The sequence below is a fragment of the Patagioenas fasciata genome, chromosome 21, assembly GCF_037038585.1.
Source record: "Patagioenas fasciata isolate bPatFas1 chromosome 21, bPatFas1.hap1, whole genome shotgun sequence".
Lineage (NCBI taxonomy): Eukaryota > Metazoa > Chordata > Aves > Columbiformes > Columbidae > Patagioenas > Patagioenas fasciata.
The window spans coordinates 2,964,092-2,990,720 of NC_092540.1; the positions used below are offsets into that span (position 1 = coordinate 2,964,092).

Below are 26,629 nucleotides of genomic sequence, written 5' to 3' on the forward strand. Positions count from 1 at the left end.
GAGCTGGAAAACGGTGGGTGTGCTCTCCCCTGCCCTCCCGATGTTCCGTAAGCGCTAAGAACCCCCGCCAGCCCCCTCGGAAGCGCAAGGACCAGCCAGGGAAAGCGGCGGGACCGCGCTGCGCCGCCTTCCCGCGCCCCCCCGCCCCGTCCCGGCGGGCGCAGGCCCGGTGCCCGCCCCGCCCCGTCCCTCCCCCGGCGGCCGGGGCCGGCCGAGGCGAGGCGCTGACATCAGAGCCGGGCCGCGCCGGGAGGAGGAGGAGGAGGAGCCGCCGCCGCACCGGAGCGATCGCTCTTCTCGGGGCCGGGGCGCACCGGCGGGGGGCGGCGGCGGCGGCGCTGCTTCACCCCCCCGCCCCATCCCGCTTCCACGGGGCTCCGCCGGCTGCGAGTCCCGAAGCCCGGCCGCCCGGTCGGTGCGGCCCGCCCGCCGCCCGCCATGCTCTCCGGAGCGCCGCCGCCGCCCGCCGGCTTCCCCAGCCCGCCGCCGCCCCAACCGCCGCCGCCCCCGCCGCCCGCCGCTCTGCCCCACGGGCCGCCGCCGTTCTCGGGGAAGGGCGGCCTGCAGATCCGGAAGAATGCCATCACGGACGACTACAAGGTCACCACGCAAGTGCTGGGCTTGGGGATCAACGGGAAAGTTTTGGAGATCTTCAGTAAGAAGAGCGGGGAGAAGTTCGCTCTCAAGGTGCGAAAGGGGATTCGATATAGCGGGGGTGTAGCGGGGGACGGGGACCGGACGGGCGGGCGGGCGGCTCAGGGCTGCCCCCGCCCCGCCGCGGAAGGGGCAGGAGGAGCGGGCAGCGGCGGCGCTGCCTGACAGTGATGGAAGGTGTCTGCTGCGGGGCGGGGGGGTCCCGCCGGGGCCGGCCACGGGACAACGGGCAGCGACAGCAGGAACCGGGAGCGGGGCGTGCGACCGAGCCGGCTGGGACAATGGAGCCGGCTGCTGCCCGGCCGGCCCGCCATGCTTTAATTGGTTTTGTGTTGTTTTTCCCCCGTTAAAAGCATAGAGATGTGGCTTTCCGGCTTTCTGATCTAACATCTGGGGAGCCCACCTGGGAGGTTTGGAGCGGAGAGGAGCCCTCAGCCTGGCTGGTGTCACCCCGTGGGGTGACATGTGGAAACGGGGTTTTCCCTGCATGGAGCCGCTCATAGCACTTTGTGTACATGTGGGCAGCTGCTCGGGTGTCCCTGTCTGCTGGCAGGTCACTCCTGGCTCCAACTGTCTGAAATGGTGTGTGACACCGAGCAGCTGTCATCCCCTGCTCCGGACTGGGAATTTTTCGGTGTTGTTGTGTTTACCCCTTGTCTAAAACTTCTTTTTGTTTGAAAGACACATAGGTAAATAGCAGCTGCAAAGGTGTATTTTAGCACACGCTTGGTGATGCGACAGCTCCCTTGTTTTCAAAGGAGGTTTTGGAGTGAAGCGGGGAGCCTGTTCTCTCTGCCAGAGGGACTTGGGGAAGTTTGAATGGATTCACGACACGCTGAGCGGCGCTGGGTGACGTGGGTACAGGCAGTCTGTGCGGCGGGAGCGCCGTGTTCTCTAGCATCCGTGCAATTTGTGCCCACACATGAGCTGTTCAAACCCTCGGTGTTACCCTGAGAACCGTGAAGGCTACAAAAAACCCCACCTAAATCCATAACCCCCCACCTCTTTTGTTTTTAGAGCTGCCCATCTGTTGGTATCTGGGATTCCTAACCTGAATGAATGAATGAATGAACAAGTGGCTTCAGAGGCACAAGTCACACCGCAGGGGTGGTGAGGTCGGCAAGGGACGGTGCTGAGCCCCTGCAGTTAAGGAGGAGGGTTCAGTTGAGCAATAAAAGTTTGACTTTTCCTTCGGAAACGCAGGTATTTCTCATGAGTACTCCGAGATGACATGTGTTGTCATCTTGGTGGTTGGAAATCGCTGAAATCCTCTTCTGTTTTGACAGCCGGGCTCCTCCTCGCTTCTGCAGTTGACTCAAGTATTTAAAGCGTAGATTCCTGCACTTCCCTTTTGTAGCCCTGAAAGGGGAAGAAGCACAGAGGAGACAGAACACCGACGGTTCCTCCTTGCCCCTGTAGGATGCCCGGATCCTGGGGTTGGTGCCGTTATCCCGCCTGTACCAGAGCGCGGTGCAGGAGATGGGGTCAGGACTTAGTGCCGCGAGTCGTGTTCGTTCCTTGGCCGTGTTGAAAAGCGTCTTGGAGCGCGGGACTTCGTGTTGTAATGTAGGAGCGCGGTGCAGAACGTCTGCATGGCTCTTGGAAGGTGAGGTGTATTCGATGCTGAATCTCTGTTTTGGAAAAACGTTGGTCGTCTTCCCTCTGTCCCCTTCCCCGGCCTCTTCACACGTCCCTGCCGGGGAGAGAAGAGCTCAGCTGGGTGGTTGGATGTGTCTCTGGCTTTTCAAACAGCAGCACAGCTGCTACTGTAAGTGATTCCTTCCAGCCCCTTAAAAAGTGCTACTCTGTGAGTTTGGGCTCTTGGATGGGCCGGTGTGTACCCAGCTCACGAGCTACAGGCGTGGGTTATTTGATTATTGTATTTGGACTGAACTGCTGAGCCCAAACTCTGTCCTAGATGTGATGTGAGCTGACTTCATCCCCTCCTCTGACACGCAGCCGGGATAACATCTCAGTTAGAGACCTGAGGAGAGGTATTTGGGCCTGAATTACTCATGGGCTGCATCATTGTGGAAAGATGACCTAAAGCAGGATCCACAGAAATGATTGCATCGAGTTGTCATCTTTCAGATGATGCTTAAAAGAATCCTGATGGCCCACGGCCAGAAGCCACAGCTGAACTCTCTCTGTGCTGCCTGCTTTGGTTGTGCAGCAAACCTTTCCATTCGGAACATTGCTCTTTACATTGACTATTCCAGAATCTTTTATAATAATGCAATCCTCCGCTGGAGGGAAACAATTGTATCTCTCCCTGATATTAATGGTGTCTTCTGATTATGCTGTGCTTCCTTTTGGATCGTGAGCAGTTCCTATGCTGTTAAACCTCTTTCTCTCAAACAGAGAGCTGCATTTGCATTAGGGTTTTGCTGAGAGTCACTTTGCTTAAGTGAACTTTTCAGTGTTCCAGGAGAGTGTGGGCTTGGAGACACCATTCCAGCAGCAGTGAAAATGTTACAGCCAATTTTCTCCTCTGTCCAACGCAATAGTCCATGGTAGAGACACATCATTAAATAGAATGTGTGTGAGTTGTTGGATGGTAGTTAAATTTTGGTATAGTACCCAGGTGAAAACAGGAGTTATTGCTTATTTTGCTAGTTTCCCACCCCCCACTTCTATTTTATTGTTTTGGTATCGAACAATACCCGAAGTGTGGCATCTCTGAATTATCTCATGGGAAGCAGGCCACTGACAGTCCCACTGACCCACGACTTGACCCTGTTTGATGTGCAGTGATTTACTGCAGGACGAGGACATAAAGTCCGTGGAGAGGTGATGAGCGGAACTGAAATGCAAAGCCTAGGTGGTTTCTTACCCCTTTCTTCTTTGTACCTTGGTGTGATTTATTACTCGGCAAAATGAGGGTTGTAATTTCGGTAAAGCCTGCTGTATGTAGGTCACTGCTGACCTGACTTGGCGTTGTTGGTTGTGGTCAGGCTGTTGGCATTAGTGACTCAGGCTGCGACAGTGGGGCTGGGAGCAAGGTCTGTCTCGCCTGCTGCAAATTCCACTCCGAAGACTAATCTTTAGGCCGGATACTGGGCTGATGGCTGGCTGCCTTACTTGGGTGAGGAAATCGGTAAGCCAGACCAGAGAGCAGAGGCCAGTAATGGTGGATGGTGAGTTTTAATCTGTTGCACGCGTCATTTGATGGAGCTGTTTGTGGAGCGGGTTTCCTTTAAAACAGATTAGCAAACCTCACTCCTAACCCCAGCTTCGAAGCAGGAAATCCTCACCTGGGCTGATGAGCTTGGAAGAGCTTTGCAGGACCTTTGAGACTGTTTGCAAACCTGCCCTGTTTCTTGAGCACCCTTGGTATTTCGGGGCATGTTTGTGAAACCCTCTCAGTCTCGTTCTCAGCCTCATCAGGTAATCTGTGAGTGGTGGTTCCTCTGGTAGAGAAGAGGGAAGGAGCCCAGTACTCGTGCGGTTTATTATCCTTACAAGATGCCTGTTGTGGAAATGGGGCAGGCATCTCATAGCTGGGAACGGAGCTATGTGTCTGCTGTACTTCTGCTTCCCTCCTGGTGGAAGGATATTTTCTTCCTAACTCTACCATGTATTTTATATAACCAGAAACGTCTTTGCTGTGGCCTACTGTGCAAGCCATGGTCGAAAAGCTGTGGAAAGTGTAGTGCGATCACCGGGACTTTTCCAAGGCAGTGATTTATTGACCAAAGGAGCCTACTGACTCAGGGTTTGAATTTATTTAAACCATCTAGGATTTGCCATAATCTCTTCTAAATACATTACACGTTCAGAGCAGTCAAACCTACAGCTGAGAAGGACTGATGATGGCCTGGGAGCAGGGGCTTGGTTTCTCCTTTGGCACATGCTCAGGAAGTGGTGGGGTTCTTCCTCTTAATAATAATCTAATGTCATCAGCCACAGGTCTTATAAAAACAGAGCGATGTTTCCCACATTTTCAGAGATGGGGAACAGTGATGCAGTGATTTACCAAAGGTCTTGTGGTTTGTTAGAAGCGAGACTGGGTTTAGGGGCTGAGCTGCTTGCTCCAGGATGAATCCTTCACTTGCAGAAATCCTGCAGGGTGAAAATCCAGCCTCTGTGTGTGCGATGGAATAGCCCAATACAACCAGCTAAAACGATTCGTTGATCATTCACACTGAGCTCCTACTGGACTCTGGCAAGGTTTCTGCTGAGGTGCCGGCTCTGCCTCCGGGTATCGAGCGACGGAGAGCAGGTGCTGAGCTTCGTCAGACACGTGCTGATTATTTCAAAGCATTCAAAGCAGTGTATAAATAATAATTTGAAGTTAGGCAGACTGAGAGCTGGGTCTCCTAGTGTGTTTGCTGGATGATGGGTAGGCACAGATGATGAAAACTCCCAGAAAGGTCCTGCCTAGGAAGCCTGAAAGAGTGAGTTGGTGACTTCTCTCTTCCCAGAACCCTCCAGGATGTGCTCTGGGATGTGATGGGATGAACTCCTGACGGGCTGTGCGGGTACGTGGGAGGCATCCGGAGGAGAGGCTGGATCAGAATTGGCCATTTGACCATTCCTGCAGCACAGAGAGCAGCGTGGCTCTGGCTTTGGCGTCTCCTGAGCCTTCATGGTGGGCTCACATGCCCCACACTGGGGTGGTCCAAACGCTTTGCAGCACAGGCAGTCACTGATACTATTTTAAACCCAACCCTTTTGCTGGGGTTTGCTCTCTCTGCTGTGAACCTGGGAGGAAAGAGGCTTCGTGAAGCAACCCTTTCCTGCAGACGTCACCGGCTTCCCGACGGCCCTCGCTCGGCTGCAGAAATCAGGCTCCTCTCCAAGCACAACTGGCCCCGCGCGCCTGGCCTCAAGTTGCAGCATTCAGGCAGCATGACCTCACCTCCTGGTTTCCAAGAATAACGCGCTGCCTCCCCTCCGTCCCGCCGGGGCTGTCTGCAGCAGCCCAGGGTGGCTCTGCTGGGGCTCCACTGTGGCCAGATGTCCCTGGGCAGCCGCAGTACATTCGGCTCCTCTCCCCTTTGCAGGCAGGGGTGCGGGCAGGAACCAGGAGAGGGTCTGCTGAGCTTGCAGGCTGGTTTTGGAAAAGGGAGGGTTTGGTGGGGGGAGGATCTGTGAGGACCAAGGTGATCCTATTATCAGCTTCAGGAGCCTGGCTTGAGCATGGGCAGTCACCTTGGGTCGGTGTTTTGCCAGAGCTGTTGAGCATCGTGGTCATCTCTGGTGGGGACATTGGATTTTAGAATCATAGAATCACAGAATGGTTTGGGTTGGAAAGGACATTCCCAGCTCCCCCATCCCACCCCTGCCATGACAGGGACATCTTCACCAGCTCAGGTTGCTCAGAGCCCCGTCCAGCCTGGCCTGGGATGTCTCCAGGGATGGTTCAGCCACCACCTCTCTGGGAACCTGGGCCAGGCTCTCACCACCCTCAGGGCCAACAATTTCTTCCTCATGTCCAGCCTGAATCTCCCCTCCTGCTTTAATTTTAAAAGCTCCTGAGACCTGTATCCCACTGAAAGTGGCCCCCATCCCCTCTGTGGATGCTCCTCATCTTTCCTGGCTGCAGGATGCTAAAATATATTCTCCTTTCAGCTCTGGCCAGCACGAGGACTGTGTGTGTGACTGGTGCCTGGAGGCTCATTTTGGAGAGGGCTCTCGTCTCTCCGGCCAGTTCCCCTCTGGAGAAGGATGGGGAGCAGCGCACAGGGGTTAGAGCAGGGCACGCAAGAGCGAGTCTGAATGCAGAGAGCTTTAACAGCCTTTTAAGCTGTTGTTTCTTTATACCTCATGACTGAATCATTTCAAAGACTTCAGCCTTTTAAGATCTTACCAATTTGAGGTAGGGATTATAGTGACCGGAGGGTTTAATGGTTGCATTAACTTGGTGTTTACTTCATGGCCTCAGGAAGAGACTAATAGCCACGAGTGCTGGTAGATCCCCCTGACCTAAAAGGACCGGATACATGAGCTTTGCTGGAGATTCTGAGAGCCACAAAAATGTCATTTGGAGGGTGGTGGGACAGTACCTGCCATCAGCAGGGGGGTTACAGGATGGGTACCAGTGCAGCTCCTCTCTGAGCGCTGTGGGGAGCACGTGGAGCTTTGCTGCAGCTTCTTCAGGCTGGTGCTGCCAGCAAGGACAACAGCATCTTCCTGAGTTACTCCCATACAGCTGCTTTGCTCTGACAAAGTCCCTTCTCCCAGCGGAGAGGACAGGTGAGCACGTTGGCTCAAGTGGTTTTCAGCCGGCACGGCATTTGCCGTCATATGTAATGAGATTATTTAAGCTATTGGCGTCAGGGCTGCATGTGATTATGTGCCTGGCTGGCCCAGCAAGCTGTAGCCTAAACTAGAGATAAAGTTCAAAACGCGAGCCCAGATCTGAATGTTCCTGGGGCGCCCAGCCAGGCTGGGGCTTTGCAGCCCTGCTCTTCCTAGGTATCCTTGCCCAGTTTGGGCTATAGATTTGGGATCAGTGGAGGGATGAACTCATTTCCCTTCATCATAATTAACTTTGGTGCCTCGCTTTGTGTGGCTGCAGCCAGCTCCCCTGGGCGCTCCTCTTGAGTTCAACCTCTCCAGCTCTGCTGGCCCCAGAAAAGGGGAATTAATTTGGCTCAGTGTTGTCATTGCCATACACATCTCACACTGGAACAGGTCCAAAGGGGTATGGCACCTCCTGGGTTTCCGTGGGATGGACATGGGTGGGAATGTCTTCTGTTAAGTGTTCAGAAATGGAGCAACTGCCCTCTCCATCTGCTGCTCTCCTCTGGCCCTGGTTCATGGCACTGAGCTGGGGCAGCCTCCTCAAAGGCTCCTCGGACCTCCTGCCAAACGCGTATTTTCAGGGAATACGGCTGGAACGCGTGATGGGGCTGCTGCGGAAATTCGGCAGCTCGACCTGCAATTCCAGTAGCTGCAGCTTGTCGCTTCTTGTGCCCGTAGGTGCGGATGGGAGCTGGGTGCAAGCAATGCTACTTGGAAATGGTGATGGCATCCACGACATCTTAGCTGGGCTGGGGGGAAGGCAGATACAATCAGAGCCAAACAAACCAGCAAGTACGCGTAGTTATCCTCAACCTACTTCAAGAAAAAAAACAAAGCAGGGGGGAGCTGGTCTGGGAGGATGGATACGGTCTGATTTTCAGTAATAATGACAGCCTTATTGCATCTACCAGCTCAGTGTTTGCATCAGGAGAGTTTTAACATACTATGTATTCACTTGTTTCAGCAAAAAGGTGTCACCGTGCTACAGGAGCCATGGAGCTACATGAAGCCATTGTCACCTGTACCAGCCTCTTCCCACCCGCCCGGTCCCCTCCAGGCTCTGCTGTGACTCCCTCATCCTCTGCAGCCCTTTCGCAACCTCCCTGCCCATCGCGCTGGGCAGATTGCGCAGAAAACCCCGGCAGCTCTTGCGCAAGTGGCTGCTGTGCTGGGAAGGGCGGGCTTGCCAGAAGCTTTAAACCCAGCTTATCTCCTGGAAGTCGTCAGAGCTGTGAATCTGATGTTTTTGGGTGGGTACCTCCCGTGCCATGGGCAGTGCTGGTGCAGGGCATGACTTTTGAGGAGCCTGGGGGTGTCACAGCCACACCTTCCTGGGCTTCCAGAGAGAACATCTTCCCCTAGGAGATTGGTAGAGATTTGCCGAGGTGTTTATTTTTGTCCACAGTGCTTTTCCCAGCAAGGAGCGACCCTATTCCCAGTCCGTGTGTTTGTGTCACTGGGGCTGCTGGAGCCCTGGGGTGGGCGGGCGGCTGAGCCGCACAAAGGCTGCCCTGTCTGCTCTTTGGCTCCCCACAGCCCTAAGCCCTTTTCCTGAATAAGTGGGATTGAAAAAGCTTAAATTTGTACAAAGCAGGACCTGGGAGCCCCTGGCCAGCCTGGAGAAAGCAGCTTCTCCCCGTGCCCCGGGGCTGCCCTGGGGTGAACTGGTGTCAGTAAGGCTGTCTGTCCATGGGGTTTTTTTTTAAGGACTGGGTATGGGAATACCTGAGATGAACAGCCTGGCTTGCTGGAGGAGCAGCAGTAGCTGCAGGAGGAGATGTTTTTGTTAGTTTAAATAGCCCTGCTTTTATCCTTTTATCCCCCTTTCTATTCTAATCTACCAGGCAAAATGTGTCCAAAGCGTTCTCTGTCTGTTCTGTTTGGTGAGAAATCAAGGAGCCTGTTGGTAAACGCTGTCTAGCAGTGGGGTACTGGGCATCCATGAGAGGATCAGTGAGTCTTTCCCAAAGTGCCTGTGCTTTTGTATATCAAAAAGATGCAAGGGCATAAAACCTCTGCTATGGACCCCTCTGTGCTGGTTTCTTTGTGGGAGCAGCCTTTAGAGACCAGAGTTTCCCTCCTGGTAACACTGAGGGGCTTAAAGTTTCTCCTGCTATGGTGTTTTTGGAGGTGTGTGCACCCAGACACTTTGCAATGAGTTTTGCACGCTTGTTGGCTGAGGTATTTTGAGGTTACAATGCTGGTGGTCTGGGCTCCATCCAGGCTTCACCAAACCCCCTGGGCTCTGCGACTGCTGCCAACAGGTGCCGTGGAGGCTCTCAGGGCTGCCCAAAGCCTGGAGGGAGCTAATAATAACCCCTGTGTCCCGAGAGCTTTCATGAGGTGCCAGCAGGATGCAGAGAAGGGCTTTTTAAAAATAGAAACGCAACTGTGTTTTCCTCCCAGCTGCAAGAGCTTAAGGATGGCTGGGGTGTGCATCCCAGTCTCCTCTCCAGGATATGTTTGCTGTGCCCTGGTGGTGACAAAACCCATGATGAGGGTGAAACTCTACTAAACAAACAGCCAAGAAAGGGCAGAACGGTGCAAACTGTGCTGTCGTCACCAGGCTCGCAGGTTGTGTAAATAAACCCCTCCTCAGGCTTGGCACGGGTGGAGGAAACGCGTCCCCAGGTTGTGCCACTTGTAGTGTGGGGGGTGAATGGCGCTTCAAGAGTGGTTGCCCTCCGTGTGGCTTTGTGTTTTGTTTTTCTTTAAATATATATATATATTTCAATATACATTCATTTACACTGCTCCAGGATCAGTGGAGGCTGGGCCAGTCTGTCTGTCTGTCTGTCTGACACACAAGGGAAAGCCCCCGGTCATGCCGTAGAGGGCTGGTGGAGGTGACAATGTGCTGTGCCTGGGGTGAGAAGATCTTTTTTTTAACCTTTTTTTCCAGCTGTGCCTGTGGGAGGGAAGTGCAAAGGACACAGGCCAGTGCTGAGTTAATGGTTACATTAGTGTTTGTTTCTGTATTAATCATGCCTGTGAAGATCAACCACTTCCTATCATAAAAGCACATATGTGCACTTTTCCGTTCACGTGCCTGGTAGCTCTGGTAGGAAATCTGGCGATGGACAGGAGTTGGGGAGGGGTTGGAAGGAGGAACTGACCCAATCCCCAAAGCTTTGCAAGGAGGCAGTGGTGGAGCAGATCCACCAGCCACAGCCGTGTCTCACATGAAGATATCTGCTCCATCAGGACCTGCTCTGTCCCCGTTGGATTCACAGGAAGGTCCTGGCCTGGGTGGTGGCTCCAGACCATTGTCCTCCCTGGGATGTCCCCCTGCGTGGCAGGACATGATGACACTGTTCATCCATGGCTAATGCCTGGGCTGAGATCTTGGCCTGGTGCGTTCTGGAGAGACGAATATCAAGTGAAAAAAACCCATCATCACTGAAACCCAGTGCTGCTTCTGATGTACAGGAAGAGGATGATCCCCAAACAAAAGCCTGGGACTGAATGCTCCCCTAAATCTTATTTTTCTCAGATAAGTCAAGCTGAAACTATCTATTTCTCATCATTAAACACCAGCTCCAGCCTGCTGCTGGTGTCGTGAGTCAGCGGGGATGATTCGTGCTGCTGCCTTGTTGCCATTCACCTACTTTGACTTTTCCCTGAGAGTTTCGCAGCCCCCTCCTACCCATCCCCTCCCTCCATCCTCATCCCTAATGTCCCCATCATCCTGGTGGCCGTTCCCTCGACATCCAGGGTGCTGCCCCTGAGCACCCGCTTCGGAGCTTCATCTCCTTGAAATCAATGTGCCCGAGAGTACTTTTGCTGCAGGGAAATGGGTCCTGCAGAGTGGGGCTGGCTGGGGGGGAGCACCCCAATTGTGTGAGGGGCACGGGCCCCTGGCAGGTGGCTCTTATTTAAGCCCAGGCTTCACTTCTGCTCTTCGCCTTTGTGTGCCTGGAGAGGCTTTTGTTGCAGCCTGAAAAGGCTGAATAGCTGCTGCATCTGTCGCAGGGGAGAGTGGGGTGAGGAAATGCTCAGCAGATGCCCTGGGGAGGGGGTGGCTGTGGGATGGGGGGTCCTAAGCATCCCCCAGTGGGCATGGACCCCCCTGGGAGCTGTGGGCAGGGGACTCGGCAGCGCCTGGGCATGAAGGGTTGTGCAACCAACTGGTGCTGCGGGTCTTCTTGTGCAACAGCTGCCTCTTCCCTCGCCCCATTTCCATCCTCTGCCCCTTTGCAAAATCACCCCCAGGAGCAGGGCCGAGGCTGCGTGTTCCGACATCTGCCTCTGTCAGCGTGCTGCCTGCTTCTACTGGGGTTTTTAGGGTTTTCAGCTCGCCTCTCGCACACGCAGCATCTTCGCGCCTGCCTTATTGCTTGTGTGCGGCCATGCGGGGGCAAAGCTTTCCCTCGATAGCTCCAGGTCTTCCTCTGATAATTCAGGCTCAGAGAATGCGGCCGAGCAGCTCGAGCGTGTGTGTCAGTTCGCGTTTGCTCGGCCTGAATTGCATCTCTAGGCTTGCTCGCTCTTTGTCGCTCTGTCTAATCTAAATAATTCTTTACTGCCGGGATGCTTTTTCCAACATCTCCATCTTCCCTGAGGCCAGAGAATGTGTGGGATGACCTTTTATTCACAGAGGTGGGGATGAAGCCACTGCACTCACGTGCTGCCCGAATGGTCAAAGCCTCAGCGTCCACCTGGGTGCTGGTGGCACCTCCAGAAGGTGGGGAGCTGGCGGCTGGTCCTGTCCTGCCTTGCAAAGCGTGAGGCTCTAATAAAACCACCACCATCAGAGAGCAGCAGCCACTCTTCTAAATAGTCACCACAGCATGGGACACGCTGTGGGACCCATGCGTGGTGGCTCTTCTGGACATGTCACCTCTTCTCTTTGGCTTTCTCTTGGTAAAACCAACATGAGGATGAGGCTTTTACCTGGTCTGTTGGAGCTTAAAGCTCTCCAGACAGGGGATCTGTGTGCATGGGGAGAGCAGGAATTACCCTCAGCTTCAGAAAGCCCTGTTGCCTCAGCCACTTCTGGTGGTGGTGGATGTCAACAGTGGGGCTGGGGTGAATGTAAAGGTTTATGTAAGAGCCACGGTGATGTGGGGGAGGTTTCCTGAGCTGCATGTTTAGTTGTTATGCATTGCGATTGAACCATGAATTTCCCTGTGTTTGGTAACATAATTCTTCTCACAGGCTTTGGGACTCGTGATTTTATTTCTCTTGCATAGTTAATAAACGGTAAAAGCAGAACGGAGCTTTGCTGCTTCCATGCCCTTCTGCTGCTTGCTCCCTCCGAACCGCCTTCAGCAGAGGCTGGAGCAGCTTTGGGGCGATTACCTGCGGGCTCCCAAAATGCACTGGCATTAAAGGCAGAAAAAAAGACACACAGGAGATGATCAGCTGGATCCAGGTCCCCCAGGGCTGTGTCTCATTGGGTGGGCGTGGGGGTCGATGGGGGCGATAGGGCTTTGCCTTCCCGGCGCTACGAGGTGGGAACAGCCTGTGCAAAGCATCCCGCACCGGCTTGACAAATGTGTTAAGCAGCTGATGCCAGTTGGCAACTACTTCGTGTGGAAAGATGAGAAGAGGCAAATCCTTTGAAGAGAAACCCTTTGACTTTATTAGGAAAAAATGCTCCTTGCCCCGTGCTAGGGGAACCCGGAGCCTGTGTGTGCAGTCCAGGCGGGGAAACCTCTGCTCTGCTTCCCTGTGGATAACTTGGGAGGGTGACAGCCTGCCCTCTCTTTACTGTAGGTTTATTTTTGTGGCAACTTAAGAAGGGTTTATTTTAACCCCCACGGTGCGGGCAGGTCCCAAGGGGAGCTCCTCGGGATATGGGTGCGCTCCTGTTGCAGGGGGTTGTTGGAGAGGCGGTTGCCGCACAGGGCAAGGCATGTGGGGTGTGCTGCTCCACTGGGAACCGAGGTGTGATCAAAATAGACATGGGAATAAAAATACCCTCCCTGCAAGAGCAGCTGGAGCCAGAGCACAAAGGGGCAGCCTTGGAAAATGAACAGCTCGGCATGCCGGTATGTGCCTGATCCTCAGTTTTCATGGAAATCACCCATGGGAGATGAGTTTTTGCTCACAAGCTCTTGGATGGGGATGTTTTGCCAACGTGGGTGAGTGCGCCGTGTTCTCATGGCTCGCCGAGGGGCAGCAGCGTTTGGGGCTGCGGTGGCACCCGTGACAGGTGGCAGCGGGATGGGACGGTGTGGTTTGGGACCTCTCGCTGTGCTGGTGGAGGAGGGAGCTGGGAACCCGCCGTGATTCATGGCTCAGCATCCCGGGAGAAGGCGGTGAGACTGAATCAGCGGTGCCAGAAGAGGACGCGTGCGGGCGAGGGAACGTGAGCGGCTCTGGCCCCCGTGTTTTCTCTGGCATCTTTCTTCCTTCCTCGCACCCGCCCGCCTTCACTGTGCTTGGTGTGACGTGATGGGGGGGGAAAATTCAGCTCTATGTGCTGCCAAGAAATGCGACAGACCCCTTGACCTTTTTTTTTTGAGCTAAATCTCATTTTTGATGGCCGTGGGGAACAGCAGGACTGGCCGGAGCCCTCTCAGTTTGCAGCCCCATTTCTTGCGCTGCGGATGCAGCTTGACAAGGTTTGGGTTTGCTGGGTGGTGCCGTCCCCCTGTAGATGCCCCCGTGAGCTGTTTTCTTTTCAGAAGCTGTTTCTAGGGTTGTTCTTTCAAGGGTGGTGAAAAGCCCAGAGCTGCTGTAGGAACCCAGGAGGAGCTTTTGCTGCCAGGGGGCTCCCAAGCATGTAGAGGCAGGGGCTGCACCCCGTCCGCTGATGCGACAGCTTTTGGAGCCTTCAGCTTGGGGGTTTTAATGAAGCTAATGAGCGCATTTAGCTTTGCACATAACTAATTTCTCTCGCAGCATGTAGTGGCTCCTGGGGGAGCTGGGCTGAGCCAAGGCACAGAATGGTAGCAAACGCCGTCTGCCGAAATCTCGGAGGTGTCAAGCTGCTGCGAGGAGAGCTGAAATGAGGCTGAGAGCTGAAATGAGGCTGAAAGCTGCATTTCTTCCCTAATTGTGATGATGGTAGAGTGGCCCTATCCCTGCTCTCCCTCCTTTCCCGCAGACCTGGTGGGAAGCAGAGAGGGGACAGTGCAGAGCTCGGAGGTGGCACAGCTTTCCTGGCTGCCCTGTCACACCTGCTGAAGGGACACCAGGACATGGAGAAACTCTCTGATGATAAGAGGTTCAAAGACCTGCACCGGTTGCAAAGCTACATCTAAAGCACCTAATCCCGCATCGAGGGAAACGCTCACAACTCGTCTGTGTGTGAATGAGCCCCCTCCGCAGCGCTGCCCTTGTCCCCTGTTCCAGGGACACTTGTGTAACACCGGGATCCAGTTACTGCCCGTGGCGGTGCCTGGGATGTTGGTGCTGCAGCCCTTCTCTCCTGCTCTGGTGAGAACCATGCTTCCCATCTGAAATAGCAAAGAGTCTGATCTTCAATGAGCCCTCCCTTGGAAGGGGAACAGGAGATAAGAGAGATGGAAAAGCTGAACCGAGAGCAGCTGTGGGCTGCTGGGGGTTTCCAGCGGGTTGTGCGTCTGCTGCCGTCTCCCCTCCATGAAGGGTCAACTCTGGCTGTGCTCTGGATTGCTGCGGTTGCAAAATCTCCTGCTTCTGAAGGTGCTGGGAGGGGACAGTGACCCCAGGCTGGTACCCTCAGCTGGCATGGGATGGGGGCATTTCACCCTTGCTGAACCTCGAGGAAACACGAGATGCTTTTCCCATTCCAGCCTCCTCATTGCGAGCCAAGAAATATATGGTTTGGGCATCGCCACATCCCTCCTGCATCCCTCCGCAGCAGTGACAGCCATCCCCGCGCAGCCTCCTTGCGTTTGGCCTTCAGCTCCCTGTCACCACGCTGTCACCTGCCACTGGGACCATGTCCTAAATAGACCAAATGATTCTCTTAAGGAGGTTTAATTTGCTCCTCTGCCAGGCGGGTGAGCAGCCTCTCTATCCCGCGGCTGGAGAGCGCAGGGGCAGCTGTTTGCTTGCCTGCGGGTGCCTGAATACAAAAGCAAATGTCAGGGCTGTGCTGGTGCAGGTAATGGGGGCTGCTGCCTCCTAGTTCATTAGAAATATAATTAAACCCCTTTAAAAGTGCTCTGAGTGGCCTTTAAAAATTAGAGATGTATTTCTGTACATCTCTTGTTTGTCTTGTGCAGAATGATGTTAACTGTCAGCTTCCTGCTGTTCAATTTTCCCAGCGCATAATTACGAAGTGTTTTTTTTCTCTTTTAATTTTTTTTTTTCCTTTTTGTTTTGTATTTTTATTTTCCCTTCAGTTTCCTGGCTCCCTGTGCCAGGTTGCTCGGGAAGGGGCTGCAAATAACCACCAAGCTTTTCTCCAGGCCCCTTCCCTGCCTGTGCGGCTGCTGGGGGGGCTGGTGCTGCGCTCACTTATTGCTTCAGCAGGGTCCGGTTTTTAGGGTAATTAAGCAACGGAGGAGCAAGGAGGGACTGAACAACCTCCTGCCCTGTCTTCCTTTCACCTGAGGCTGTTGGTGCAAAGTGGTTGTGCAAAGGGTGGTTGTGCCAGACCAGCAAAGCATCCAGCGGCTGATGCTTTTCCGCTCGCCAGCTGGGCGCTCTCCTTCACCAAGCAGCGCTGAGAGAGGACAGGGGGGCAAGAAGTAAATTTCTGTGTCTGGCTCGGTAAAATGACCAAACTTGCTGTTCCCTGCCGCTGTGCATGGGGGTGGGATGCGTTTCCACGTGCCCCCTCCTGCTGCCGCACCGAGGTGCAGACCTGCTCCTGCGCCTTTCGCCAATCCTGGCCCCAAGAGCTGCTGGGGACAGGAAGGAAAATGAACTCTACTTAAGATAGGCACGTTTGTTGCTCTATATTTAGGAGTTTAATAATTAATGCTGGTTGTTTATCCTGACAAACATGGTAATTAATAGGCTGTGGTAGACGAGCAAATCCTTCCTGCACCTGGGAACTGCGGGTTGTCCCTGGGAAGGGCAAGAGCTTTATTAAAGAGCTGCTGCTGCTTATGAGAAAAGCTGCTATTTTTAGGGAACATCTGGCTGTTCACTTTGTCCCCTCCCCAGCCACGTGTGGCTGGGTGCTGGTGGCATCTGAATTGTGGAATTTTAGAATCAGAGAATTGTTTTGGTTGGAAAAGACCCTTGAGATAATGGAATCCAACCATTTGCCCACCCCGGCACTGCCCCAAGTCCCTGAGAACCTCATGTCCGTCTGTCCAACCCTCCAGGGATGGTGACTCCACCACTGCCCTGGGCAACCTGTTCCAATGCCCAACAGCCTTTTGGGGAAGAAATTGTTCCCGATATCTGTTTTTGTGCCTGGCACAGAGCAGGAGGGTCCTGCCAGCCCCACAGAACATGATGATGTTGTACAGGAGGTGATGGGTGGGCAGCACAGCCAGGGGGTCTGCAAAGGGGAGAGCAAAGATGCTTGGTGGCACACAGGGGTGCAGTGGCATGGGTACCAGTGTGCAGAAGCTTGTTCATAAATGCAGTAAGATGTCTTGCTGTTTGGTGGCACAGGCTGGTTGGGCACTTGGGAGGCATCTTAGAGGGCGGGAAGGTGGAATAAGCTTTTACAGCCTTGGAAGGGAGGGCAAGGAGCTTATGAGAGCAGGTGGCTTCACACTCTTCCCACTAGATGGGGATGGAGGCATTGCAGAGCACGCTGGAGCTTGCCTCGATGCGCCCACAGGGAGCACCCACGCTCACCCTTGGTCCCTGTGTGTGCTCCAGGTGGGTGCTGTGCTAGTGGGGTGTCACAGCCTGGCTCTCCTGGGGGGTTCGGGACTGATGGGGTCTCGGTTCTCTGGCAGATGCTGCAGGACTGCCCGAAGGCCCGCAGGGAAGTGGAGCTGCACTGGAGAGCATCGCAGTGCGCGCACATCGTCCGCATCATGGATGTCTATGAGAACCTCTACCAGGGGAGGAAGTGTCTGCTCATCGTCATGGAGTGGTGAGTCCCCGGCGGTGCCGCTGCAGGTGGACTCTCCCCACCGGAGCACCTGCAGCCCTGCTGGGAGATGCTAAAAAGGGGGGTGAGCACCTTCCTGCATGGCTGTCGGGGTGCTGAGGACCCCAGGGAGCTGCTATGCTGGGGGAAGCAGCCCACGAGTGGTTGCGGTGCTCGCCCTGGATGCGACGCTGCACCGCTGGCGTTGGAGGGACGGCGGGAGCTGCGCTGGTTCTGAGTCATTCTGAAAAACTCGCTTGGCTGTCAGGAGGCTTCAGGCCTGTGGTTATTGCTGCAGATAGATCATAACCAGACTCGCTTTGGCCATTGAAAGTGGGGGTAGCCAGCGGGTTCCTGGCATCCCAGCCACCTGCGGTGGGGTCTGCTGGGCAGCGCGCAACCAAGCTGAGCTAGTGCATCTATTAACGCTGCTGCAGCCCTTGCAGCAGCAGTTGAGTGACTCTGGTTTGGGTAGATGTTTGATATAACCTGGGGAGGAGCAGGAGGAATGAAGGGGAAAGTATTGAAACCACATCCCAACCGCAGCTGTGATTTGATGCAGCTTCCTTGCCAAAACCTCTCCTCTGGCAAGCCGGTAGGTCACCTGGGGGGGCAGCGGGTGCAAGGAGCTTCGCCGGCAGCTGCCCGGGTGGCTCTTGTGTGGGAAGAGGCTTCTGAGAACCACGCTGGGGTGCCTGGGGATGCAAAAGGTTTGTGCGACGCGTCAGCTCATGCAGGAAGAAAGTGGTAGTTGAATGGTAGGAAATGAATCCCAGGGGCAGTGACAGCTCCCAGCAGCGTGTCTCTGCGGTAGCTCCCCATGGTCCGGGGGATGCTCTGGGTGTGACGCCCATAATAAGGCACTGTTTGACTTTTAACGTGAGCACATGTGTCTCCTCGTGCGCTCCGTGCAGCTGCTCTCTATCTGTATTGCAGATGTCTAGTGAACGTCAAGGGTGCTGGCAGGAGATGCTATCTGCGCTGGGAAAGCCTGGAAGTGTTTCTGCTCGAGTTAGATAAGGCAGGGACAGGAAGCTCTGTTATCCCTGTTCTCATGGAGCATTATCCTGATCTCACTCCTGATCTTTCTGGGAGCTGAGATTTTCCTTGAGGTACCTGGGGAGGGAACCACACCAAGGTTTCCATGGTCGTCCTCCAACACGTTACGTGAGAGCTTGCTCTGCTGCAGCAGGGTTCAGGCTGTGCCTCCCCCATCCCATCCACGAGCCCATATCAATACAACGATTCTATGATACTGCTGACGCCTTGCCTGAGCCACAATCTTTGCTCAGCACTTCTGCACGGGGTTAGCACACCGGCAAGGTGGTTGGCTTGCGAGCGAAACGAGGCCAGGCATACCGGGAGCGCTCTCGCCACGTTCGAGCCATGTTTGCTGTCTTTACTGTAAATGTTTTTCTGTGGGCTGGTGGGGAGACCACGTCCGTTTGAACCCGGTGTCTCCACCGCCAGCGTGAAGCCTCTGCCCAAATCTTTTCTGGAAGAAGGAGGCTCTGAGGTGCCCCGTGCTCAGAAACACCGACCCAAGGGCTTGGATGGAGAAAGGGGTTTGTGTCTTGCTGAGCTTGCGCAGCTCCTGGCTGAGCAGCAGAGGTTTCGGTTCCGCTCGTGTGGGGTGCGAGATGGGCACTGCAGCATCTCACGCCTCCTGCTTCTCTTCCAGCTTGGACGGTGGGGAGCTCTTCAGCCGAATTCAAGACAGGGGAGACCAAGCCTTCACAGAACGGGGTACGGAGCCCATGGGGATCTGAGTTTTCATCTTTAGACCGTTTCTTGCTGGTTATAGGTGCAGCCCATTCCCTCAGTTGCTCTTTTGAGTTCCCAGCAGAGTTTTGTGCTTGAGGAATGAGGAATGTGGGTGCAAGTGGCCCTACTTTTCACACTCAGTTGAGAGCAGGATTAGGGGATGTTTTCTCAGCTGTGCCTGTGCTTCGTCCATCCCGTGACAGCACTGGCAGGAGCATCAGTGACCTTCAGGAACACCCGCTCTCCCTCCAAAAAATGATGACCAGGTCCCGTGGTTCTCATAGGTCTCATGAATCTCAGCCCCTCTACTCCTGTGCCTGTGAAAAATGCCCACACAACCCAAACCCTGAGCCTGTTGGCCCCATATCCCACAGGGAACAGTTTTCCCAGCTGGTTACCCTGTGGATTTGGGGTCCCTGGTGATGCTGGAGGCCAGATCAGCCTCCCAACCCTGGAGTGGGGCTTGTGTGGTTGGGTTTTGGGGCCAGGGACTGGACCCTGCCCCATCCCTCCTCCTGGGAGTTTCTCTCCTGTTTACTGTGGGTTCCTGACCCAGGGGTGGGTGCTGGGGGGGGGTTCTACTTCAAAAAGGGGACTTTGGGCAGAGGAAACCTCTTCAGCCTCAGCCCGGCTCTTTGGCTTCTGGACTGTGGAGTAACCCAGGAGCAATGCTTGTTTTAACTTACTTATAAAGGTTTCTGATGTTTGTTTGTTTTCCTGCTTCAGAGGCTTCAGAAATAATGAAGAGCATTGGGGAAGCCATCCAGTACCTCCACTCTATCAACATCGCGCACCGGGATGTGAAGGTACCATCCTAAATACTCGCCCAGTGATGCTGAGCCCCACCAGGCCCATGGCAATGCCACAACTCCTCCAGCTCTGCTGCTCACTTCTTCTTCCCTGTCTTTTCACAGCCCGAAAACCTCTTGTACACCTCTAAAAGGCCCAACGCTGTGCTAAAACTCACGGACTTTGGCTTTGCTAAAGAGACAACCACGCACAACTCCTTGGCCACCCCATGCTACACGCCGTACTACGTGGGTAAGTGGCTGGGGGGGTCTGAGCTGGCAGGTTTGCAGGGCTGGAGGGAAGAGCTGGGGCGGTTGATGATGCTCAGTCCATCAACTCTGTGGCTGAGGCTGCGTGGGGCTGCAGGCAGCTCTTAGTGACTCCACCATAGAATAGGTTGGGTTGGAAGGGACATTTAAAGGTCACCCAGTCCACCCCCCTAAAATGAGCAGAGGCACCTTCACCCAGACCAGGTAGATCCCTCTCGCCTGGTGCTGCCACTTTGACTCAGGACTTTGTTTCTCTCTTTACCAGCCCCAGAGGTTCTTGGTCCGGAGAAGTATGACAAGTCCTGTGATATGTGGTCGCTCGGAGTCATCATGTACATTCTGTAAGTCCCACGGGTCCCTCTCCATCCTGGTGAGGTCAGAAACCTGTGGCGGAGCTGAGCCTTATGGGGCAACACGCTGACTTTCTGCTCCCCATCCTGGCACAGGCTATGCGGGTATCCCCCTTTCTACTCCAACCACGGCCTGGCCATCTCGCCTGGTATGAAGAAGCGAATCCGGATGGGCCAGTATGAGTTTCCCAATCCTGAATGGTCCGAGGTGTCGGAGGAAGGTAAATGCGGTCCTTATGATGTTGTGTCCCCAGGCTGGGGTCTCCTGCTGGGCGCAGCCCCAGGCTTGTTGTGGGTCACCTCTTGCTGATGCAGCAGCTTCACCGCTCTGCTCAAGAGGCTTTTGCTGAAGGGTTTGACCAGAGTGAGTTCTTTGGCACAGAGGGGATAGAAGGTGCGTGGGGCCACTGATGGGTGTTGGAGCATGGGATAGAAGACCCTCAGGAGCTAACTCCCAGCCTTACCCAAACCCTTCCAGTTAAGCAGCTGATCCGTAACCTGCTGAAGACGGACCCGACCCAACGCATGACGATAACGGAGTTTATGAACCACCCCTGGATCATGGTGAGTGTGGGGTTGATGGGGATGAGGATGGGGATTGGGATGGGATGGGACGAGATGCCTGCAGCTCACGCTCCTCTGCTCTCTCGCAGCAATCCATGCAGGTGCCCCAGACCCCGCTGCACACCAGCCGTGTGCTGAAAGAGGAGAAGGATCTATGGGAGGACGTGAAGGTAAAACCTCTCTCCATGGCTGCTCGCAACTCTCTGTGCCACCTGGGGACTGTCTGCTTCTGCCTTCTCAGTGCAAACTGGGCTGATTCGCACACGGTGTGAGCGTGCTGGCTCCTGGGGGCTGGGAAAATTGGTGGTGGGATGCTCAGACCCTGCTGTGATTTGTTCCTATGGGGGTTCAGGGGGAAAAAGAGGGTGCAGTGCTTTGCTGATGGTGCTGCCTCCTGCCCGCAGGAGGAGATGACGAGCGCGCTGGCCACCATGCGAGTGGACTACGAACAAATCAAGATCAAGAAGATCGAAGATTCCTCGAACCCTTTGCTGATGAAGAGGCGGAAGAAAGCGAACCCCACCGAACCCGCCGCGCTGCCACACTGAGGGCCGCCCGCGCCCACTGGCCCTTGAGAAAGCAATAACTATATATATATATTTTTTAAGAAAAAAAGACAAAAAGAGACAGACTGTTATATCGAGCGCATGGAATTCAGACATTTTTACCAGACTAGTTATTTTTAGCTACCCACCTGTGTTTATGACCTTTCTGGAGCAGGTGGTAAGATCCCCCCGTCAGATCCACATGTTTCGGCCGGGGGTTTTTGTCCTGTAGGTGAACGCCGCCGATAATTGGATTTTCTCTTTCTTTTGTGAAACAGTTTTGACTTTTATTATTTTTTTTTCCTTCCTTCCAAAGACATGGAAATTCCTGTGGTGACCTTTTTAGGGTATATATAACATATAAATATTTTTTAAAAACTACTGTAGAGCTGAAACCCAGACAGTGTGTTCCCTGTGTGAGTGCTGGTTGGAGATGGGCTTTGGGTTTGGGAGGGGATCAGGGGGACAGGGAGGGACAGCTGCCTTGTCCCCATCCTACTGTGCATGGCAGGGCTGGCACGGGGGGTCCCCATGGCCACCGTGCGGCTTTGCCAGCCTGGAAAACTGCTGTTTTTAAAGCAGGGTAGCCAAAAAATAACCCCAACAACCCCTCCCTGACGTGGAAGCCTTGACTCTACCTGGCGGCGCGTGGGGCAGGTCTGTGTGTCTGTCTGTGCGTGGGGTGTGTGTCGTGTCCGTGGGTGCGGAGCTGCTCATGGCTCCCCCACCGTGGCTGTACCTGTGCCTGGAATCCAGTTCTGACCTCAAGGGGGGACGGGGGGGGATGAGCAGGAGGTCAGGACTCCCCCACATCCCCCCCACTCTGCAGGGACTGCTTCCCCCAGCCCTGGGGACGATGCTGTCCTGGGGGGTCCCCAGGGAATAGCAGGTGGTGTGGGGAGGGGGTGGCGATGGTGTGGGGCTGTAGCTTGAGCTGGGACAGCAGCACTGTCCCCTCCCTGGCCAGGGCTGGGGGTCCTGCTGCCCCCCCACCCCTGTTTGGCTCCTGCCAGGGCGCTGGGAGCGATCCTCTGCTCCCCAGAGCAGGATGGCTGCTCTCAAGTCTTTAGTCCATGAGTTATTATTATTATTATTGTTATTATTTGTCATAATGTTTCACTGCGTTAAATGTGTTTGAATGGGGAAAAAACAATTTTTTAAGGCAATGTTTAGTTTTTAGGCGATCTTTTAGACACTGTATGGAATTGTAATTTGTTTTAAAAACCAGTTTTTATCCCTTTTTTTTTTTTTCCTCAATTTTTTGTCTGTTGGCTTATACTAATCTTCCCAGTCTGCTCTTCAGTCCTTTGGATTAAAGACACGTAATGCGTCACCCAGTCTCTCCTCCTTGCTTGTGTGGCTGTGAAGAAACACCCTGATGCTCCAGGCTGGGCAACCACTCACCTGATGTCTCGAAATTGCTGCTTTCTTTTCTTTCCTTTCCACCAAAGAGGCTGAGCTCCCCCAGATTGTTCTTTAGGGATGCTCCAAGGATAGAAATGCTGCATCCCTTTGCTTGGGGCCAATCACTTGAGATCTCATGGCGAGGTCTGTCCTGGCTGCTGTCAATAAGATTTCATCCCAGGCTGGGGTTTTGGGGACGTGGCTGTGGGTGCTGCGCCCTGGTGCCGGCAGGGGACACTGCGCATCCACTGTGGTGGCCTGGCTGTGGGTGCTGGGACACGGGTGGCCCCGGGGCTGTCACCAGCCCTGCCTGGTCCCCGCTGTCCCCTCTGCACTGGTGGCCCCAGGGTGCACAGTGAGGGCTGCACTGTTTTTTTTTGGCTGCTGCTCGTACCAGCACTGAGCTCCAGTGTGTGCAGGAGGGGAGGAAGTGGTGAGATCCCCAGATGCCTTCCTTCTCTTCCTCCTCCTCCTCCTGGGGCTGTCAGTGTGGGCAGCGAGGGGGTTGTAGAGGGACTTGGATGGGTCCTTATGGGTCATTCAACTCCAAACCATCACTTTTTTGCTTCCTGCATTTGGGACTTTTCCCTGGGGGACTCAGGCTGAGCTCTGAGCCCCGGTTGGGGACCCCTGGGTGAATTTGCAGCCCCCGAGCTGAGCGCTGGGCGGGGGGGAGCACAGCGATGCTGCTCAAGAGCTTTGCCAAACCACAGAACAGGGAGACTCCAATACAAAGGGCTTTATCTGATTATTTGTTTCATTATTTCATGCTTGGAGCCTGGTTACTTTCCACTCCGACTGATGGAGCCGCGTTTTCTGACAGCACTGGCTGAACAAACCTTGCGCTGGGGCTGCCGAAATCTCTCCTCTGCCCCAGCTCTGGGTATCTCTGAACTACACGAGATCCCTGGGGTCAAAGGGCTGATGGTTCTGCCCCAGCATGTCCTGGGATGAGGCAGTAAATACTGGGGATGGGGGCACGGGGAGAATAATGGGGTGTCTCCCAACCTTTCCTCCCCTTTTGGAAACAATCCCAGTGCCCCAGATGCCTCTGGACCTTTTTGGGGTATTGAGATGTGGGGTGGGACGTGCACCCCATAATGCAGGTTGGCTGTGGTACATGTGATGGAGGTTTTGGACCAGATGTGGTGAACTGGAGGGGATGCCCTGATGCTTCCCCTCATTGATGGGAGCTCCTTTGCTCAACCCAAACCTTCAGCCCTGGCTCTCACTTGACGCTGCATCTTGCTGGGTTTAATGGGATGGATGGGGTGCAATGGGCACCTGCAGGAGTGCCCTGAGGTATTTTCAGCCTACACTGGGCCAAAATTCAGCCTGAATCTGCTCCAAAGCTCACGGTCCCATGCCATGGGGTTTGAAGTGCTGCACCAGTTTCCCTGCAGCATCTCTGCGGGTCCCACGTGGAAGATCCCAGCCACAGGTGTGTGCCAGCAGCAAACAAAAATTGCTGGCACATGTTGTGGTTTGGAGATGCACTGACTGAAAAGGTTTTGTCTTTTCAAGAAGTTGGCAAAATGCTACCACCGTGCAGCAGCGTTTGCTCAAAGTGTAACGTGAGAGGCTGAAAGTGGAACTCGGAGCTGCCGGGGTCCCGAGCTGAGCTGCCTCTGGCTGACGCAAACTCTTTGCACTTATAAATGCTTAAACAAGCACTTTTTACAGGCTTGATGTTGTATCTGTCTGGAGGAAGCATTTGAGTTGTCTTACAAGAGCCTGGAAGGCTGCATCTCTTTATGGTGCTTTTAATTAATTTGCAAAACCTGAGGGTGTTGGTTCAGATCGTTTCCCCCCCTGAGGAGCTGGGGGTAGTGCAGGTTGTGTGTGTAATTGGTAGGACATGGGGTGCAATTGTTGGCCTCAGCCCTATGGGACCCCTCACCTCCCAAGCATCCCGTATCACCGCTGGTGCTCTGTTCCCAAGGTTTCTATGCTGTGACCGCATCGGGTTGAATCAGGCTCATGTTTTTCAAGGTGTAAACGATGCTGAGCTGCAGTTGCAACCTCAAGGCTGTAAATTGGGCTGTAAATCAAGGTGTCATCTCCCCTGCGGGTCTAAGGGTGAGGAGAGGTTGGAGTTGTGGTGTCTGTGCACCCCAAAACCCAAATCCCATCTTTGCTTTAACGGCAAGGCTGTGTCTCTCAGATGGAGGGTGCAGGATGACACGTTGTTGCTTTTGCTTAAGTGGGTGTTTTAATGACAGGGTGGGAGCAGAGGTGGAGCAGGGAAGGCTCTGGATCATTTGTCCCATTCCTGGCAGGTACCCGGGCTGCTCTGAGAAGTGCTGCTGCAGGATGCTTCTGGGCAGGAGGGAACGAAGCCAAACCCCACAAAGGTGCTGCAGGATGGGAGCTGGAAATGGGCAAGAAGAGAAGCTTTGGTGACCTCCTCCTATCCCACAAAAGGCAAGCAGGGAGGAGTCATTTCTTTATCTGCCAAGTTCCAAAACAGTGAGCTAATACTCTGAACCCTGACAGTAAATCGGGTCTGTTTGCATGATGCTGTTTGCTCTACCAAAGCGGAAACGTGGACTGTACAAACAGGCGTAGTGCTGAGAGGTGTGAAGTACAGGCAGATTTTTCCAGGGGCTCAGCCCGCAGCCACTGTCAGCTCTGACGGGCTTGCGCAGCTTCAGCGTTTTGGAAAAAAACCTAAAGATTTTATAAACAAACAATCCCGGTGATAAAACTCCAACCTTGCTTTGGGGAGTGGAGGAATAAGGTTTGGGTTTCCTTTATTTCCGAGAGCCTGTTTGGGAATTCACCGTGCAGAGTGACACAAATCCCAACTCCAGCGGGAAGATTGGTGACTTGAGATGGTTTCTGCCTGTGGATGTCACACACGTCCCTGCTTTGGGAGAGGAAAGGGTGGGCACGGTGTCACCCATTACCACCACTCCTCCTCATTCCCACCCCAGCAAAACTCTCTTTGGAGGGGCTGTGAGTTCATCGCAGCACCCCAGACTCTTTCTTTCTGTCACTGCTTTCACAGTGTCTGTCTGCGCGGACAGAAACAGAGCTCTGTTTTCTGTAAAGCTGTCGATACGAAAAGGAATAGCTGGGTCAGTGTGGGCGTCGGGTGAGAACAGAGACTTACTCATACAGGGTGATATTTTGTTGCTTTGGGTTTGAAAACAAGATTTTTAGACAGATTTGTTCACAAAGCGCTGTAAATAAATAGGCTGAAGAAGAGAGGAGAGGGCAACTGCGAGCTGGGGGAATACTCGGTGCTATTTGCTCACCTGTCTCAGGTAAGGATGGGAACAGCAATGTGAAGGAATCTAGTTTTGTTTGGGGGAGATGAGACTGATGCTGTGCATCTTGCTTGGGGAAAAACACTCAAAGGGGAGCCAGGATATAAAATATTTGAATTCGGCACCTATCTGGGCCATGTGAGAGATGATGGCCACAACTATTTTCCACTTTTTGCAGTACAGATGCTCTGAAAGTACAAGTTATTCAGCAAGAGGAGGAAGTGGTCTGGAACCAGTAAATAGTAACACTGCACACTCTGGACACCTGTACTGGTTTGTACTGTCACTGGGTTTGTCACTGGGTTTGTACTGACCTGTGCTCGACTTAAAAGAAGACATAGATGGTTGAGTTCAACTCGAAGCTAAAAACGAGCCACCAAGATAAAGGGCAACCAGATAAGCATCCGTGAGTCTCTCTTGCCAACTCTTTGAAAATGCTTCAAGCCTAACTGGAAATGGAGAGCAGTGAAATTCCACACCCACCCGCTGGAGCCTGGTGATGACTGTCAGTGCTTTTGGGTGATAACGGTGAACAGAGGCTGCTCTGGTGTGTCAGTACCTTGGCTTCCCCCAGCCCGACATGAGGGACCGGCTGGCTCAGCTGCCACCCAAACGTGCCCCAGGCTCCTTGGCCATCGCTCTGACTTCTTCCCAGAAGCAGGACTCACAACAGGACACCCTCTCCAGTGTCTGCTCAATAGGGTCCTCCTCTGAAAACCGGTCTCCCATCACCCTGGGTTTGTCTTCAGCTTTGGAGAGCTGTCACAGAGAGGCAGCTGGATTTTGTAGCTCTAGACACAGACAATACACAAGCAAAATGAGCAAAGCAGCG

At 54.1% G+C, this 26,629-nt stretch overlaps 1 protein-coding gene across 1 annotated transcript; it reads left to right on the plus strand.

Moving 5' to 3' along the window:
- The first annotated feature begins 246 nt into the window (after nucleotides 1–246).
- Nucleotides 247–22,454, plus strand: MAPKAPK2 (MAPK activated protein kinase 2). Its single transcript, XM_065854638.2, has 10 exons — nucleotides 247–687; nucleotides 16,704–16,843; nucleotides 18,522–18,586; nucleotides 19,331–19,410; nucleotides 19,519–19,645; nucleotides 19,928–20,003; nucleotides 20,109–20,233; nucleotides 20,491–20,576; nucleotides 20,666–20,746; nucleotides 20,981–22,454. Exons 1-10 carry the CDS (start codon nucleotides 439–441, stop codon nucleotides 21,122–21,124), a joined length of 1,173 nt encoding a protein of 390 aa, XP_065710710.1. The 5' UTR covers nucleotides 247–438; the 3' UTR covers nucleotides 21,125–22,454.
- The last annotated feature ends 4,175 nt before the right edge of the window (nucleotides 22,455–26,629 follow it).

Excerpts from the sequence above, each read along its gene's own strand:
- MAPKAPK2 (XM_065854638.2), top strand. The coding sequence starts at position 439 with ATGCTCTCCGGAGCGCCGCCGCCGCCCGCCGGCTTCCCCAGCCCGCCG. Across the intron at positions 688-16,703 it reads GGGAGAAGTTCGCTCTCAAG|ATGCTGCAGGACTGCCCGAA; the intron begins GTGCGAAAGGGG and ends GTTCTCTGGCAG. Across the intron at positions 19,411-19,518 it reads TCGCGCACCGGGATGTGAAG|CCCGAAAACCTCTTGTACAC; the intron begins GTACCATCCTAA and ends GTCTTTTCACAG.